The sequence below is a fragment of the Aspergillus uvarum genome (assembly GCF_003184745.1).
Source record: "Aspergillus uvarum CBS 121591 unplaced genomic scaffold BO82scaffold_43, whole genome shotgun sequence".
NCBI lineage: Eukaryota > Fungi > Ascomycota > Eurotiomycetes > Eurotiales > Aspergillaceae > Aspergillus > Aspergillus uvarum.
The window spans coordinates 134089-147608 of NW_020291340.1; the positions used below are offsets into that span (position 1 = coordinate 134089).

At 54.7% G+C, this 13520-nt stretch overlaps 6 protein-coding genes across 6 annotated transcripts; 1 reads left to right on the forward strand and 5 right to left on the reverse strand.

The window, feature by feature from the left end:
* Positions 1–5: 5 nt before the first annotated feature.
* Positions 6–911, reverse strand: BO82DRAFT_288091 (transcription elongation factor DST1; the record flags this gene model as incomplete). The annotated part of the gene is made up of 1 exon (XM_025631609.1): positions 6–911. The coding sequence occupies one exon, from the start codon at positions 909–911 to the stop codon at positions 6–8; it is 906 nt and encodes a 301-aa protein (XP_025489913.1).
* Positions 912–1625: 714 nt separating this feature from the next.
* On the reverse strand, positions 1626–2867 carry BO82DRAFT_126220 (alpha/beta fold hydrolase). Its single transcript, XM_025629936.1, has one exon. The coding sequence runs from the start codon at positions 2756–2758 to the stop codon at positions 1808–1810; it is 951 nt and encodes a 316-aa protein (XP_025489914.1). The 5' UTR covers positions 2759–2867; the 3' UTR covers positions 1626–1807.
* A 109-nt stretch (positions 2868–2976) lies between these two features.
* Positions 2977–4695, reverse strand: BO82DRAFT_366556 (putative endosome-associated ubiquitin isopeptidase (AmsH); the record flags this gene model as incomplete). Its single annotated transcript, XM_025637044.1, has 2 exons — positions 2977–4482; positions 4546–4695. The coding sequence occupies 2 exons, from the start codon at positions 4693–4695 to the stop codon at positions 2977–2979; spliced, it is 1656 nt and encodes a 551-aa protein (XP_025489915.1).
* A 502-nt stretch (positions 4696–5197) lies between these two features.
* Positions 5198–7120, forward strand: BO82DRAFT_288118 (uncharacterized protein; the record flags this gene model as incomplete). The annotated part of the gene is made up of 3 exons (XM_025631610.1): positions 5198–5285; positions 5352–6851; positions 6888–7120. The coding sequence occupies 3 exons, from the start codon at positions 5198–5200 to the stop codon at positions 7118–7120; spliced, it is 1821 nt and encodes a 606-aa protein (XP_025489916.1).
* Positions 7121–8032: 912 nt separating this feature from the next.
* On the reverse strand, positions 8033–9926 carry BO82DRAFT_126259 (protein kinase domain-containing protein). The gene has a single exon (XM_025629937.1). The coding sequence runs from the start codon at positions 9658–9660 to the stop codon at positions 8425–8427; it is 1236 nt and encodes a 411-aa protein (XP_025489917.1). The 5' UTR covers positions 9661–9926; the 3' UTR covers positions 8033–8424.
* A 2236-nt stretch (positions 9927–12162) lies between these two features.
* Positions 12163–13155, reverse strand: BO82DRAFT_126282 (Nitroreductase). The gene has a single exon (XM_025629938.1). It carries the CDS (start codon positions 12924–12926, stop codon positions 12306–12308), a length of 621 nt encoding a protein of 206 aa, XP_025489918.1. The 5' UTR covers positions 12927–13155; the 3' UTR covers positions 12163–12305.
* Between the last annotated feature and the right edge of the window lie 365 nt (positions 13156–13520).

Below are 13520 nucleotides of genomic sequence, written 5' to 3' on the forward strand. Positions count from 1 at the left end.
CGAAATCACTGCCGCCATGATTTTCCACAATTCATACAAGTACAGAACAGTGTCATCGGTTCATCGGCACTGCGCGTCTGCGCCTCGGTATAGGTCACCTTGCGCTGGCCACACTTTCCACATTGCAGGCTGGTACTGATGCTGCGCTCCGCCTGCGCCACCATCGCCTTGTCCATGTTCTCCTTCTGGATCTTGCGGTCGCGTTCCTGCTGCTCCGCCGACCGCAGCTCGTCGTGCGTCATCTTGACGAAGTGCTCCGCCGTGACCTCCCCGCTCAGGACCCGCACGCGCAGCATCGGGTTCGACTTGTTCTTCAGGTTCTGGTACAGGCTGCGGATCTTGGTGCGGTACTGCTCCTTGGTCTCCGGCCCGTAGGCGCTGAACGCCGCCGCCTCCACGGTCGAGGCCTTGGCCAGCACCGTTCGCGGCGCCTCCGTCGCGTTGAAGCACAGCCCGTCATACATCAGGCCGATGCAGCTGTCGCGGATCCGGTTCGAGGTCTGATTCACGTCCACCCCGTCGGCCTTCCACGTGCGCTTGTCCGGCGGCACGGACAGCTTCGAGGCCTTATCCGAGGGCGTCGAGGCGGCGGTGCCGTTCGGGGTCGGCCGCGGCGAGCTGCTCGAGCGCTGGCTGGGGCCCGGCGATGCGCCCGCCTTCTGCTTGTTGACCTCGTTGCGCCACTTCGATACGATCTCGCTCGACAGGCGCGCCACCTCCGGCGCCTTGTGCTGCTTGAACTTGTTGACGATGATACCCACGCGCGTCGACCGCAGCAGATCCTCCGTCGCTCGCACGCCTTGTTGTAGTTCCTTGAGCAGGGCGACGATGTTGGCGGGCGGCTCGTTCTGGGTGGCCGCCTTGGTCAGAGCCTTGGCCTTGAGTTCGATCTCCTTCGCGTCCATCGGCATGGTGGGCGGTAGGTAACGGAGGTAGTAGTTATGGGAAGGAGCCTTTAGATTTCTGTGCTTCCCGGTCAGTGACGGGTCTTAATAGCTCTGTGAAAGGCGACCAGAGCTCGCTGCTCCTCGGAGTAACATTCTGTCCACTTCGTACAGACGACATTATGGCATCGCAACCTCGGTCTTCAGACACCGTCCACTTCGACAGATAGAGCACGTGCAGGAGCAGCGGGGGCACCGGCTGTGACCAACCGCAGTCTTGACGATAGCTTGCGACCAGAAACAAAGCTTGAAGCCGCCCGGGTTCATACACGTAGGGAGAACTGAGGTGTAGAATTAGGGGACGAACTCACTCAGGCGGTTGCACGAAGCGGGACTGGTCTAGCTGCAAGGAAGCGACAAGCGACTTGAGCGATGCGGGCAGGCGATTTCTTAGGTAGAAAGCGCAATATTATTGCGACCCAACAAAGAGGGAAGAGGTTCTGGAGATGCGAAGTCTCAAGGCTGAGCCAAGATAGCAATGTCGGATGGAGAGAGGGAGAAAGGGACGAGGATTGAAGAAGGATAAGTGAAGAAGAGAGAAGATGAGAAGATGAAATGCGACAAGCAATGCCAAGCCTGGGGATGCCTGATCGGGAATAGTGTCTTTTGGCTATCCCACGCGGCAAGCACCGGACGGAGTATGAAGCATCTGATAAAGATCCTGCTGGAGATGCAGGTAGATATGAGTGGAAAAAGGTAGATGGACGAGGAGAGTTATTGCCAAGCGAAGGCAAGACAGCTGGTTGACTGTCAAGTCTCCGTTAATTCCGATTGTCCTGATCAACATGACATACCCTCACCATCACCATCACCTCATCAGTCACTCACCACCAGCATTACGCGCAATAGCACCAGAATTGGAATTAAACTCGCCCAGTCCTGTCGCCTATGATCATTCCTAGCACCCAGCGTACTTCGTCGGCGACCATTTCCGGTCGCAACAAATGGACATGATGCCCACAGTCTTCCAAATACACTAGGCGGCTTCGACTCGACAAGTGCAGCTGGCCCTCTTGCATCGCTTGATCCAATGCATCCCAGCGCTCGAGCAGGCGCTCAAATGCCTTCTGCTGCGCTCCACTACCATTGCCCGCAGCCACACCCGCTTCGTAGATCTTTCGGTAGTCCAGCGACCCACGACACCGGATCACCGACAGCGGCTTCTCTCCCAATGCTTGGTGTCGATACTGCTCTTTCGCCCCCAGTGTCTGACACAGCTCTACTAAAGCATTAGCCTCGGCTGCCCAGGTTTGCTGCCCACGAGCAATATCCTTTGCCCGCGTCCGCCACTCCTCTCGCGACAACTGAGCGTTGGCCCGCAAACCAGTTACCTGTGCAAAATTCAACCCGCCCTGCACAGCAGCAATATCAAGCTCGGGATCTTGCAAGAGCTCAGGCTGCCGTTCCGTCGAGCCATCCGCAAGGACCATACCAGCCACTGCTCGAGGATTAAGATGAAGGAACTCGCGTGCGATGATCGCGCCGTAGGAATGACCGACAACGAGGTAGGGAGGTGACAGCTGCGCCTGATCAAGTAGTGTGTGCAGTTGCTGGGCAGCCGTAGTGGCGCGATGGTGCACCAGATCTGGTCCATCTTCGCTGCGACCTAGTCCACCTCGATCGTATAAGAGGAGCGTCGCAAAGGTGCCGACTCGGCGTGCGACGGCGCAGTAGGACGAAGCCACATCCCCCGCGCCAGGGATAAAAATCACGAGCGGGTGCCCAGCAAGCCGAGAAATGCCGCTCAGCGTGGCGAACAGATGGTGAGTCCCCACCGAGACAAAACCGCCGTTGCGTAGATCCGACGTTGGCATCGTGGATTCAACTGCTCGGAGGTAAGAGCCCACGTAAAATTGGTTCTGAGACAACAAATCCGCTGGGAACGGGATAACCAAGACACTAAACTGGCCAATCTGGGCTTGGTCTCAATCTTACAGGCTGACGATCGGCACCCAACCACAAGACTCCTAAACAATATATCTCTGGAAACTTAAACTTCTTCGATATAGGCTTACTCGCTAGATGATGCATCTTAAAAGTTGGACCCATTGGGACGTAGATCAACGGTCTCGAACTCCAAGCCCTTAGCTTCAAATACATGCCCTGGGCGAAGAGCGTCAGTGTAAATATTTGCCTCCCCATGAGGATGGAACAGGCCCGGCTGCGTGCAATTGAGCACCGTCTTCAATCCGGGAGGGTCAGTCAATCGGAAAACACCCCAGTCTGGCATCTTACTCGGTGCGCATACGATCGCTATGCTCTCCGGAAGCATTACCTGATATCCGCAATGGGTGTGTAGATCGCGTGAGCTCATGAAACACGTCTGGGTTGGGTGTGTGTGAATCCAGCCCAGCACCATTAAATCCTCTGAGTCACAGTAGTCAAAGATAGCTGTCTCGTTCACTGTCTCACACGTATCTGACGTGGCGGTCTGCTCTGGAATCAAAAGTCGTGACACAAACAGTGCATTCGAGATCAATGTACCGCACAGTATCCCACATGTCTCCAGGTTCCTTTGTGTGTTCGGTGCGGCCAAGGACAGGAAGTGTGTCCGTAGCTCGGGCGGGAGGAACAGAGTCCGCAATGGCGTGCCATTTTCCAGGTAGGCAGACGGCTTGAAAGTGAAGCTGGACGGATCTAGATCGGTGCGCTCACTATCAGACTTTGGCCGTACTTTAGCAGGAATTGCTGGTACCAATGCCGGTGTGGAAATTGGAGAGCGCTTGTCCGGACGAGGCGGAGGCGCTGACATTTCATCCAGTCCATGGCCGTGGGGCGGTTCTTTAGGTGGCAGTGCGGGGACCCCTGGAGCAGGCGGAAAGAGACCATGCAGCTCTTTTTGAACGGAGGGTGAGGTAATTTCAGTAGGCCGTTGACGGGGAACAGTCGGATATTTGTAGGTCGCGCTGCTGCCTGGTGCAGCTGGACGAGACGACGTTGTATGTTTCTTGTTGTTACCCGGCGCAGGAAGGTCCGCCTGCGGACCGCCCTCCATCCTCAGTCGCACATTGTGAATGCGTTGGCTCAAGTCGTCATCGGCATCCTTGCGTAGAGCATGTTCCCAGTCACCCCACACTCCGGCTGCACGACGAGTCTGCTCCTCCTCCGGAGAAATACCAGCTTGACGTATGGCCTCGCGAACCGTGGCTCTGCGACTGATCTCCGTGCGGGCCAGCTTCACGGCCAGGTCGCGATTCTCTCCAGCCTCCAAGGGTTTTGCGACACCGGCTAGCGCAGGATCTTGAGGCAGTTGTCGCCGAGTTGCTGGAGATGCAGGTGCGACTGTAACCGAGGCGCGGTGTTGCCGTTCGCGCATCAACTGAAGGTAACGTTCGTAGCGTTTGGTTATGCGGGGCTTCAGGGTCTCGAGAACCTTCAGGTTTCTTTTGACCTCTTTCTCCGCCTCCACCAAGGCTTTGCGATTCCTGTCATCCTTGGCCTCCGGATGCTCAGCCAGATGAACCAGCACGAGCTGAGCATGTCTAAACAGTAGTAGGTACGCTTGTTCCTCGTGTTGTTCTCGTTCGTAGATGCGAGCCTGTCAACAACGGCGTTTGTATTAGTTCGGCGCCAGCATAGGCATAAGAGTAGAGTACCGTACCTCTCTAATGAGTGTAGAGGCTGTCCGTAGCCAGTACCGTAAAGGAACGGAAGGGTTGTATTCGTAATCCTGAGCCAAGCGAGTGATCGACTCGACGCTCTGTGGAGAGGAAACCCCCGCACCGGCTGTTGAGGGTAGATGGGCAGCCATATTGACCGAGCGTCTGTCCTGGGTACAATAAACGAGGGTCAACGAGTGACTGAGCTTTGGAGAGTTGATCTGGAGTTGTTGTTCATACTCTTCAGGCTCGTTGCCACGGAAAAAAGGTTGGAGGGATGGACGGACGGAGAGGGGAAGAAGCAGCGGCGTGAAGGCCGGAGGAGATAAGAGGAGCTTAAAGCTGCGGCGAGCGGAACCTCCGCCGCATTTCCAACATTTTTAAAACCTCCTCAAACCACACCCACCCTCTCTTCACCTTCACTCTTTTTGCCTCCCCTCTTCTCTGCATTATCTCCCTCCACCTTTGCAAACAGCATCATAAGGCTCATTCTGGCGATGAGCACTCGGCCTAGGCAGTTGTGCTACAATCGCCCTAACACCTTCTAAAATGGCGGCAAAACTCCCAGTCAAGTCGGTGGTAAAGAGCGCCTCAAAATCAAAAAGCTCGGCGAGCAGGGTACGATGGAAAGCCCCTGACTCTACCTGTCCTCCCATGGCGACTGCTCTCTTTGATCATCTCCATAACTATAGATTGAAACGCCATGTGACGAAGCCGGAATTAGTCAGTGAAGAGCTTGGTGGTTAGTTGCGCCTTCACTCGACTCGTAATACGATATTAGTCGACGCTAATCATGGAATGCTTCTAGTCCACGTTATGCAGCGCCTCGCACCGTTCCTTCACCGCAATGCACCCATGGATATTCTCGATTTATGGCCAGGCTGCGGACTTTTCTCGTCGAAAGTCAACGAGTTCCTTCGTCCGCGTCGACATGTTATGTTAGAGCCGGACTTGTATATCTTTGACAAGTTCCTGAAGCCTCTAACCGAGAAAGGGGAGGGCTACAAATTGCTGGACACAAACCCTCGTTCTGTCTCCGCCTGGGAGGAGCTTCTGAAAGAACATTTTCCTGAGCAGGGACCTGAGAGTGCCGATACCAGCGGGGCACTACCTTGCAATCCCAACTTGCTGGTGGTCGCCAACTTGACGCGCCCGCCCTCGCAGAAAGACCACATGACTACAACCCGATGGATTTCTAGTTTCATGGAAGCCTGTCTATGGCAAACGGGCTTGCACTCATACGGTGCTGTTCGCCTGTTGGCTGTGCTGCCTCAGGATGATTCCAACGGCATAATTCCCCGCGAACCCGGCGACCGCAAACGCGCCGCGATTTTGACTGAGAACGTCGCTCGGCACAACGTCATGGTTGCCACACACGATGAGATTTGCTTCTGGGCCAACGTAAAGGGTGTCAAGTACGCTGAAGAGGAACGTATCCGTGTCACAGAGCAAGCATCGGCCAACGGTTTCCCGCCTATTCCGGGCCGTGAGCCAGCCCCTTTTATCGCCACGCCGGACCTCTCCCATTTTGCTCGGGACTTCGAAAAGTATCGCTACGAGCCCCGCATTCGGACCGATCTCCATTCGCAGCTGCTGGCGGACATCGATAGGGTTGATAAGATGTCATCGAGCGTGCCGGATTACCAACAAGCCAAAAAGGCCCGCGGTCGCGCAATCACTCGGATCAACTCAGAAAACCGAGCAAACGGCCTCAACAGACTTGTTGTCGAGAAACTGACGCAGCTGGATGAGCTGTACAAGAGTGTGGCCCGCTTGGCCGCGCGCCCGACAACCACGCGCGCCGACTTCGAGCCGCTCCTTTCTGAAATCGCCTCCTTGAAGCAAGTCATCGATGCCCATAGCAAAAAGATCCAGACTAAATGGCGGCCCTCGCTACGATATATGCTAGACGACATGCGCTCCCGGGCCGCCGACGACAGGGCGGCCTTGCTGCACTGGGACCGCCGGCCCTTTGAGCCGCTACGCATCCAGTCCAACGAGATGTACCCGCAGGATGAGAAGCGCACGATGCTCTACTTCGAACCGGACCCCAACTCGGCCGTGGCGCGCAAGCTTTTCGCCCTCGACCCCGAGACGCGCGCCGCCGCCGCCGACCTCTTCGAAATCCTCACCCTCTCCCTGTACCGCGGCCGCACCGAACTCACCCTCGGCGAGATGCTGCCGTTGGTGTTCCCCGGCCGATCGATCAACGACTGTGTGCGCGCGATCCCCGGCCTGGCGCAGCACACCGTCCGCACCCCGAAGCCGGATTTCGACGCCCTGCCCAAGACCCTCATCGCCGAACCCAGTGCCACCGCCGCCCCTGACAACAACGGCGCCGCAGAGCAGCCCGAGCAGCAGCCGGACCCCGCCATGTGCTTCCAGGAGAACCTGGATTACGACGTCAGCGACGTGTGCGTGCACATCATCCCGTGCCCGGTCCTATGGGACATCTGCATCGAATACTCACACTACGAGCACCGCCAGTCGGTCCGGTCGCTCGCTCGAGCCCTTGGCGCCACGATGACACATTCCCGGCTGGGGTCGCACCTCACCAAAGGGAAGAGACTTCACTGAACTTACCCTTCCAGCGTCTGGAAAGGAAGAAGCACTAACGAAGAATGACCAACAAAACAAAGAAGATCACAAAATCCAAAAGCATATCCCAGAGTAAAGAGAGCGCGCGAGCGAGAGGTACTTCGACTATCGCGGTCCCTCACCCATCGGACCCTTGTACTATACTATATAAACATCTTCTCGACCTGTCACCATACCCGAACCCGATGGCCCCGTCACCGACAGCGGTTGGACGATTGACCCATGCCATACCTTCTGTGGATATACCTGACATGGAACTCTTCTTCCTACCAGAGGAGAGCATTCTCCCCTCATCGACACTCTCTCGCCTCTCAAAACATATACCAAGCCGCACTCGGCTTGAGAGCAAATCTTCAATGCGGGTGGGCTTCGCTCCGCACAAGCCCAGAGCCGGCCGTGGCAGCCCGAAAGTCTTCCAGTTTGTGTCCGCAGGATGCAGGCAGAAGGGTTGACTAGAGCTGCCTCTCACCCGGCCCCAGGTGGGTTGGCTGGGGTGCATCACCCTGCAGAGACGAGGCGGATCATCACTTCCGCAAGGTTTCTCTATACGATGGTACAGACCTACATGGTTTTCTATTTACTGATGATATATTAGCCCACTGGATCTACGCATCTATATACTGTTGTGGACATGATCTAGATATGCTGTCGCACAGCAGCCTCCCCCAACGGAGGCGATGGGCGTGGAAGAACGGGCTTTTGTACAAATGACGACTCAGCGTCGCCGCTCCATAGAATTAGACTACAATACTAATAGAGAAAAGGAATCAAAGAGCGACCCCTCAGAGATGGGGAGTTCATTTCAAGAGAGATGATGAATAATGATTAGTACATAGTACATATTAGTGAATGGTGGGAACAGTTGACATGAAGCAACCAAGATCATGCCAAGAGATATGTTAAGGTAACATAAAGAAAGAGAACAAATATAAGTTGGCGCGAAGATCGAAATGTATCGACGACCTTGCGAATCTAAAATCTAAAACAGGGTATCTTTTATAGTTTGTATGGTCGAATCGAAAGGTGGAAAGAGATTAGAACGAGGGTAGCCACTGGTGAAAAGGCAGAAGAAGAGAAGAAGCGGCGGAGAATGTTGAAGAAAGTATGGCAGAAGAAGAGAAGTGAAAAAGGTTATCCGGCCAAGTCGATGAAGGAGAAAGAGAAAAGAGAAAGGTAAACATGTCCGAAGAGGATCAAGAAATGGCCGGCGGTCCGTTGAGAGAGGCCGATAAGAATGACGGAATAATGGAAGTTGTCCGATGGAGGATGTGACACAGGCATCATCAGTGAACGGATTCAGTAAGGTGCAGCCAGTCATCCGGGTGGATGCGCTGACTCGGATCCTTGGCGATGGCAGGCTTAATAATCTGCTCGACGACTCCCGCGCGAGGAACGCGCGAACCGTTAGGGCCCGAGCGGGCGAAGTCGATCACCCGATGGCCCTCGCGAGCCATGGCCAGGCGCTGTAGATTGCTGGCACCAGGGTAGAGAAGGAGATCGCCAGTGGCTGCGGCGAGAAGACTGACGGCCAGGGAAAAGACATCAGATTCGGGCGTGGGCGCGACGTCCGGTGACGTCAGGGAGGAGACACAGAGTAATTCCGGGGCCGCGAATGGCGGCGTGAGCGCGGTTAGGGCTGTGCCCATGCCGCGCTGTTCGGGTGAGGAGGGGCTGGCAATCGGGTGCGCAGACGAAAAATCGGCAAAGAGCGGCTCGTATGAGAATGAGTCCGACTCCAAGTCGAGGTCCTGGCCGCCGGGTGAACGTAATCGCAGCAGGATGTTGTGGGGTTTGATATCACCGTGCACCATCTGCGGTCCACGGTGCAGCCAGGCCAACCCAGCAATGAGCTTTTCGGCCAAGGCGTGCCAATGGGCCATGCCTTGAACCGGGTCGAACATGGTCTGCGTGGATCGGGTCTTTTGTGCAATGGCGGCCTTGTCCTGAATGTAGGTCGACAGCGCCAGCGGAACGGCGGACATGACAATGGAATGCGACTCGGAGATGTACCCATGGAAGGGCACGACATAATTCTCCGCGCCCGCTACGCGGCTGATGCGGGTCAGTGCGCGGGCTTCAGCATCAAGGACGGAATGCGCATCCCGTCTCACAGGCGACTTGACAGCCACCACCCGGCCTTTGACGGCTGGAGAACTCGGAGGGGTCAAAAAACCCGATTCAATGGCGGGAGAAGAGGACGCTTTGTATACGACGCTCCAGACGCCACGACCAAATTCGACCGGGCGTCCCTTCGGGTCATAGTGGTACTCTAGATCGTCGGTAAAGTACTTGGTATCGGAGATATCCTCGTCGAGTTTCTCCGGTTTGGCATCCACCGGGGAGAGGAAGGGGCTAGAGGTATTGGAATGCACGGTTACCTCGCTGCCGGAGAGACTGTCATCGTCAATGGTGGGCGTTACCGGGGGAGTAAGTCCACGCAGCACGGTGGAGTGAGGTGTATGTTCACATTCATGCTGGGTACGCACGGAAAGTCGAACAGGCATGTGTGTGATCGCCATGATGAAGAATCTTTATTGAGCCTTTCTTCTGTGGTCGCAGTTGAAGGCAGAGATCTGGATGCGGCGAATCCGGCAAAAAGCGGCGACTCGGATGGATCGCTATCTGAACCCGGCAAATGGAACAAATTTGAGCAAATGTTGAGTGTATAGATAGCTTCGGTGTATAACCAGGAGAGTCGGAGGTAGATAGATAAGAGGCAGACCCTCTTCTTGTATAGTGATGCAGATACGCAGAGATGGGGCTGATGGAGAAGTTATAGGCTGCAGTGCTATAGATTTGGCGAAAGATGACTGGTGGCGATCTCGTCGAGATGACGTCGAGAGTCCAAGGAAAGTCAAATGAAGAACGGTTGGAATGATTCCAAGGAGAGTTTTGCGGAATGAGTCACTTCAGCATCAAGTGTTGGCGATCAGAGGAAGTCAAGTAATTGCAAGGATTGGTTCGAAGGAAACTGGATAGGCATCATCGGAGGAATGAAGGACGGAGGAAAAATGGGAGTCGAAAAGAGAGCACAGAGAAAGAAAATAAGTTCAAGGGAGAAAAGAGGCAAAAGAAAAAGAAAAGGAAGAAACCCAAATTAATATTATTATTTGTAGGAAGTCAAGGGAAAAGGAAAAAAAAAAAAAAAGAGGATCGACCGGGGAAAGAAGGAGCTTAATTGTGATGGCAGAACCATGGCAGAAGAACCATGGCCGCAACAAGACGAAGCAGAGTCAATCGAGTCCCCCGTCACCGCGCGTCCCTCGATAAATGATTGATTGATTGATTGATTGCAACTGCTACCGTTACCGTCACATAGAGAGAGAGATAAAGTAGACTAAGAGAAAAAGACGAAAAGACGTCGAGAGGGTCCGGCTCCCCACATGGTTCTACTGGGTCTATTTTTCCTTTCCCTCAATTTCTTCTGTCTGTCCCCGCATTTGTTGCAGACTGTGCTGTGTGACTCGGGATAACTATGGAGATTGAGCATTCATCAGTTCCTTCACTCTTCTAGGGACGAAGATGAGTTTTGAACTACTCCGTTCCGAGGATCTGCTTAGAATACGAGACTGTACCTCATTTGTACCTGGAGGCCACCGGAAGTGGCCGTGAGTATCGAACAATGAACGGAAAAAGACCGAAAATGACCGAAAAAAACAAGCAAGAGAAGTACATCCACGGACACTATACCCCATTCGGATGCGACGGCTGGCTGGATTGGGCAAATCCGGTGGAGACGAGCATTTCGTGCAGTTCGTCCGTCCTCAACTCACTCCTCAGAGGCTCAGAACTCTTCCCTCACAGGCTCACTCCGTCTCCCTCTCCACTCCACCCTGAACGGCTGTCAAATCTCCTCCTTCCTTCCTTCCTCAATGCTTCGCTTTTTTATTATTCATCTGCTGCTGATCCCTTTCTTTTTCGGCCCTCCACTGCAGACGCCATGACGAACACCTCGCGAACCTGCGACACTTGCACTAGTCTACTCGTCGGGGACGCTCACATAAAAGCAGACCAAAAGCCCGCAGAACAATGACAGGAGGAAGGATCCGAATGGTTGAACGATGGTTCCAATAGTATCGTTACTAGTGTCCGACCAGTATCAGTGCTTGCTTGTTTCCATCCGGCCTAGCCCAGGGATCTTATCTCGACGCCCCCGGCCTGCGCATCGACCTCCGACTGCTCTATCCTCTCTGCACGCTACCCTCTCACCTGCAAGCCACCCAATCTCCGTCCCTACCGCGCATCTGCACAGTGCCTTCCCCGGCAGTCGTGTGCTTACAAGAGTTAATATGAGCCTTCGAAGAGAAAGAGGAAAAAATCACTTCCTTCCCTCCTCATCCAGTATCTCCTTGCGACCACCCGACCCATCCCTCCGTTCGAGGCCTGTCTATTGCCGCCGAATGATCAATGGAAGTGGTCGGCTTCGACAGCCAATCTCCACCCCCACGTGGGTCCTCATCTGCCATGGACTCATGGAAATTGGCCGCCATTAAACGCGCTCCACCCGCCCTTCCCAACACGGTAGGTTGGGCGGACTGGTTTTCTGGGTCACGAAAAACAATGGGGAAGAAGAACGACCTGGCCCGGAGAGATTCATGCCCGCCTTCGAACTGTGTCCACCGTTCCACTACCTGTGATCTCGCTCAGAATGCGATACTCAGGATATCGGTCCAAACCAATCTTGGCCGCAACACCAACCAACTTGGTATCGAGGCCACGCACTGATTCCAGCAGACGCCAAATATCGATCAAAATCTTTCCCTGTCGCCAATATACGTAATCCGGATACGCCCAGATCACCAGACGGTTTCGCCTCAAGGGGAATTCGCAGCCTTTCGCCGCAGCAGGGATGGAGTAACAAGCAACCACGATGGCGCATCGCGCACTCTGGTTCGGTTACAAGTCATTGCAATCCAGATCTACGGGAACACAGCCCCATGCCAAGGCTAACGGTCGCCAACCCCATGTCTGCGATAGCCACTCCAGCATATCACTCTCTCAACTATCAAATCATTTGCATTCCTGAACGTCCCGTTACCTTCTCTTGAGTAAGTCTATGAATGACGGACACTATTTACACCAGATAAGCCCCGATGCCCCGATACCCCGCCTTGACGCTCGCCAAAAATAGATTCCTTTCGAGTCATAACAGTTGAGCTACCCCTCAGTTACTGTCATTTCCCACCACGCGAATGAGCTCCTCCAAGGGCTTCTTCTCCTTGGGCGGTGGTGATCCGCCCTCCGGCACGCCAAACACCAATTGCGCCCGCAGCTTCCACTGCGCAGGCACCTCGAAGGTGCTCGCGACCTTATCGTCGATGATAGGGTTGTAGTGTTGCAGGTTGGCGCCAAACCCTTCCGTCTCGAGCGCCGTCCACGCAATCAACTGATGCATGCCGCTGGTCTGTTCCGACCAGGCCTCGAAGTGTTCCGCATACGATGCGAACTTGGCCTTATGGTCGGCGACCACGGTCTGATCCTCATAGAAGAGCACCGTGCCGTAAGCGGCGCGGAAGCCGTCGATCTTGGGGGCGGTCTTCTGGTACCGCTCGGCCCCGATGCGAGTGAGCAGGGAGTCCTTGACGATGTCCCATAGCTTGTCGTGCTCCTGTTTCAGCAGGACCAGGATACGTGTGGTCTGCGAGTTGAACGCCGAGGGGGTCTGCAGCACGATCTGATTGAGAATCGATTGGATCTTAGCGTCAGGGATGGGGGACTCGCGACGTAGGGCGTAGTAGGAGCGTCGGCCAGCAAGGGCCGCGAGGAGGGTGGAGCTGCCGGACATGGTGGTTTTCTTGTTTTGTGGACGGACAGGCAAGGGAGAGATCTGCGTGAGTACCTTTCCACAGATATCCCTGCCCGCTGCCCGCCTGCATTTATAGCGTGGTCAAGTACAGAGCAGTAAGTGCATGCCAGCAAATGACGCGACATCGGAGATGATAGTAGACATTTGTGGAATAGCGGGGCTGGTCGTAAACAAGCAAATACGAGGTAGGGGTTCAACTGATACACTATGATTTAATCAAAGCGTGCTTCGTATAGCTTTATTAGACACCGTGCTATCGTGGTAGTTGAATTAGAATACGAATTGGTCGACCACCGCTTGGACCAGCCAGGTAGCTGCATTGGCCAACCCATCCCCACCTTTACGGATGTCCAAGCTGGAGCAGAAGCTGGAGCAGCAGCTGGAGCCTGGAGCTATACAAGCATCCACAAGCAAGGACAAAACGTATATCCGCCAGCTTTCAAGCATGATGTCACCCGCACCCTTGTAACCCCAGAGCCTTTTACAGACCTGCCCCTGATATACAAACCTACCACCTACCTACCTACTCACCTACTGACCCTAAAACCTATCATCCGACAGTCCTCCCCTCCC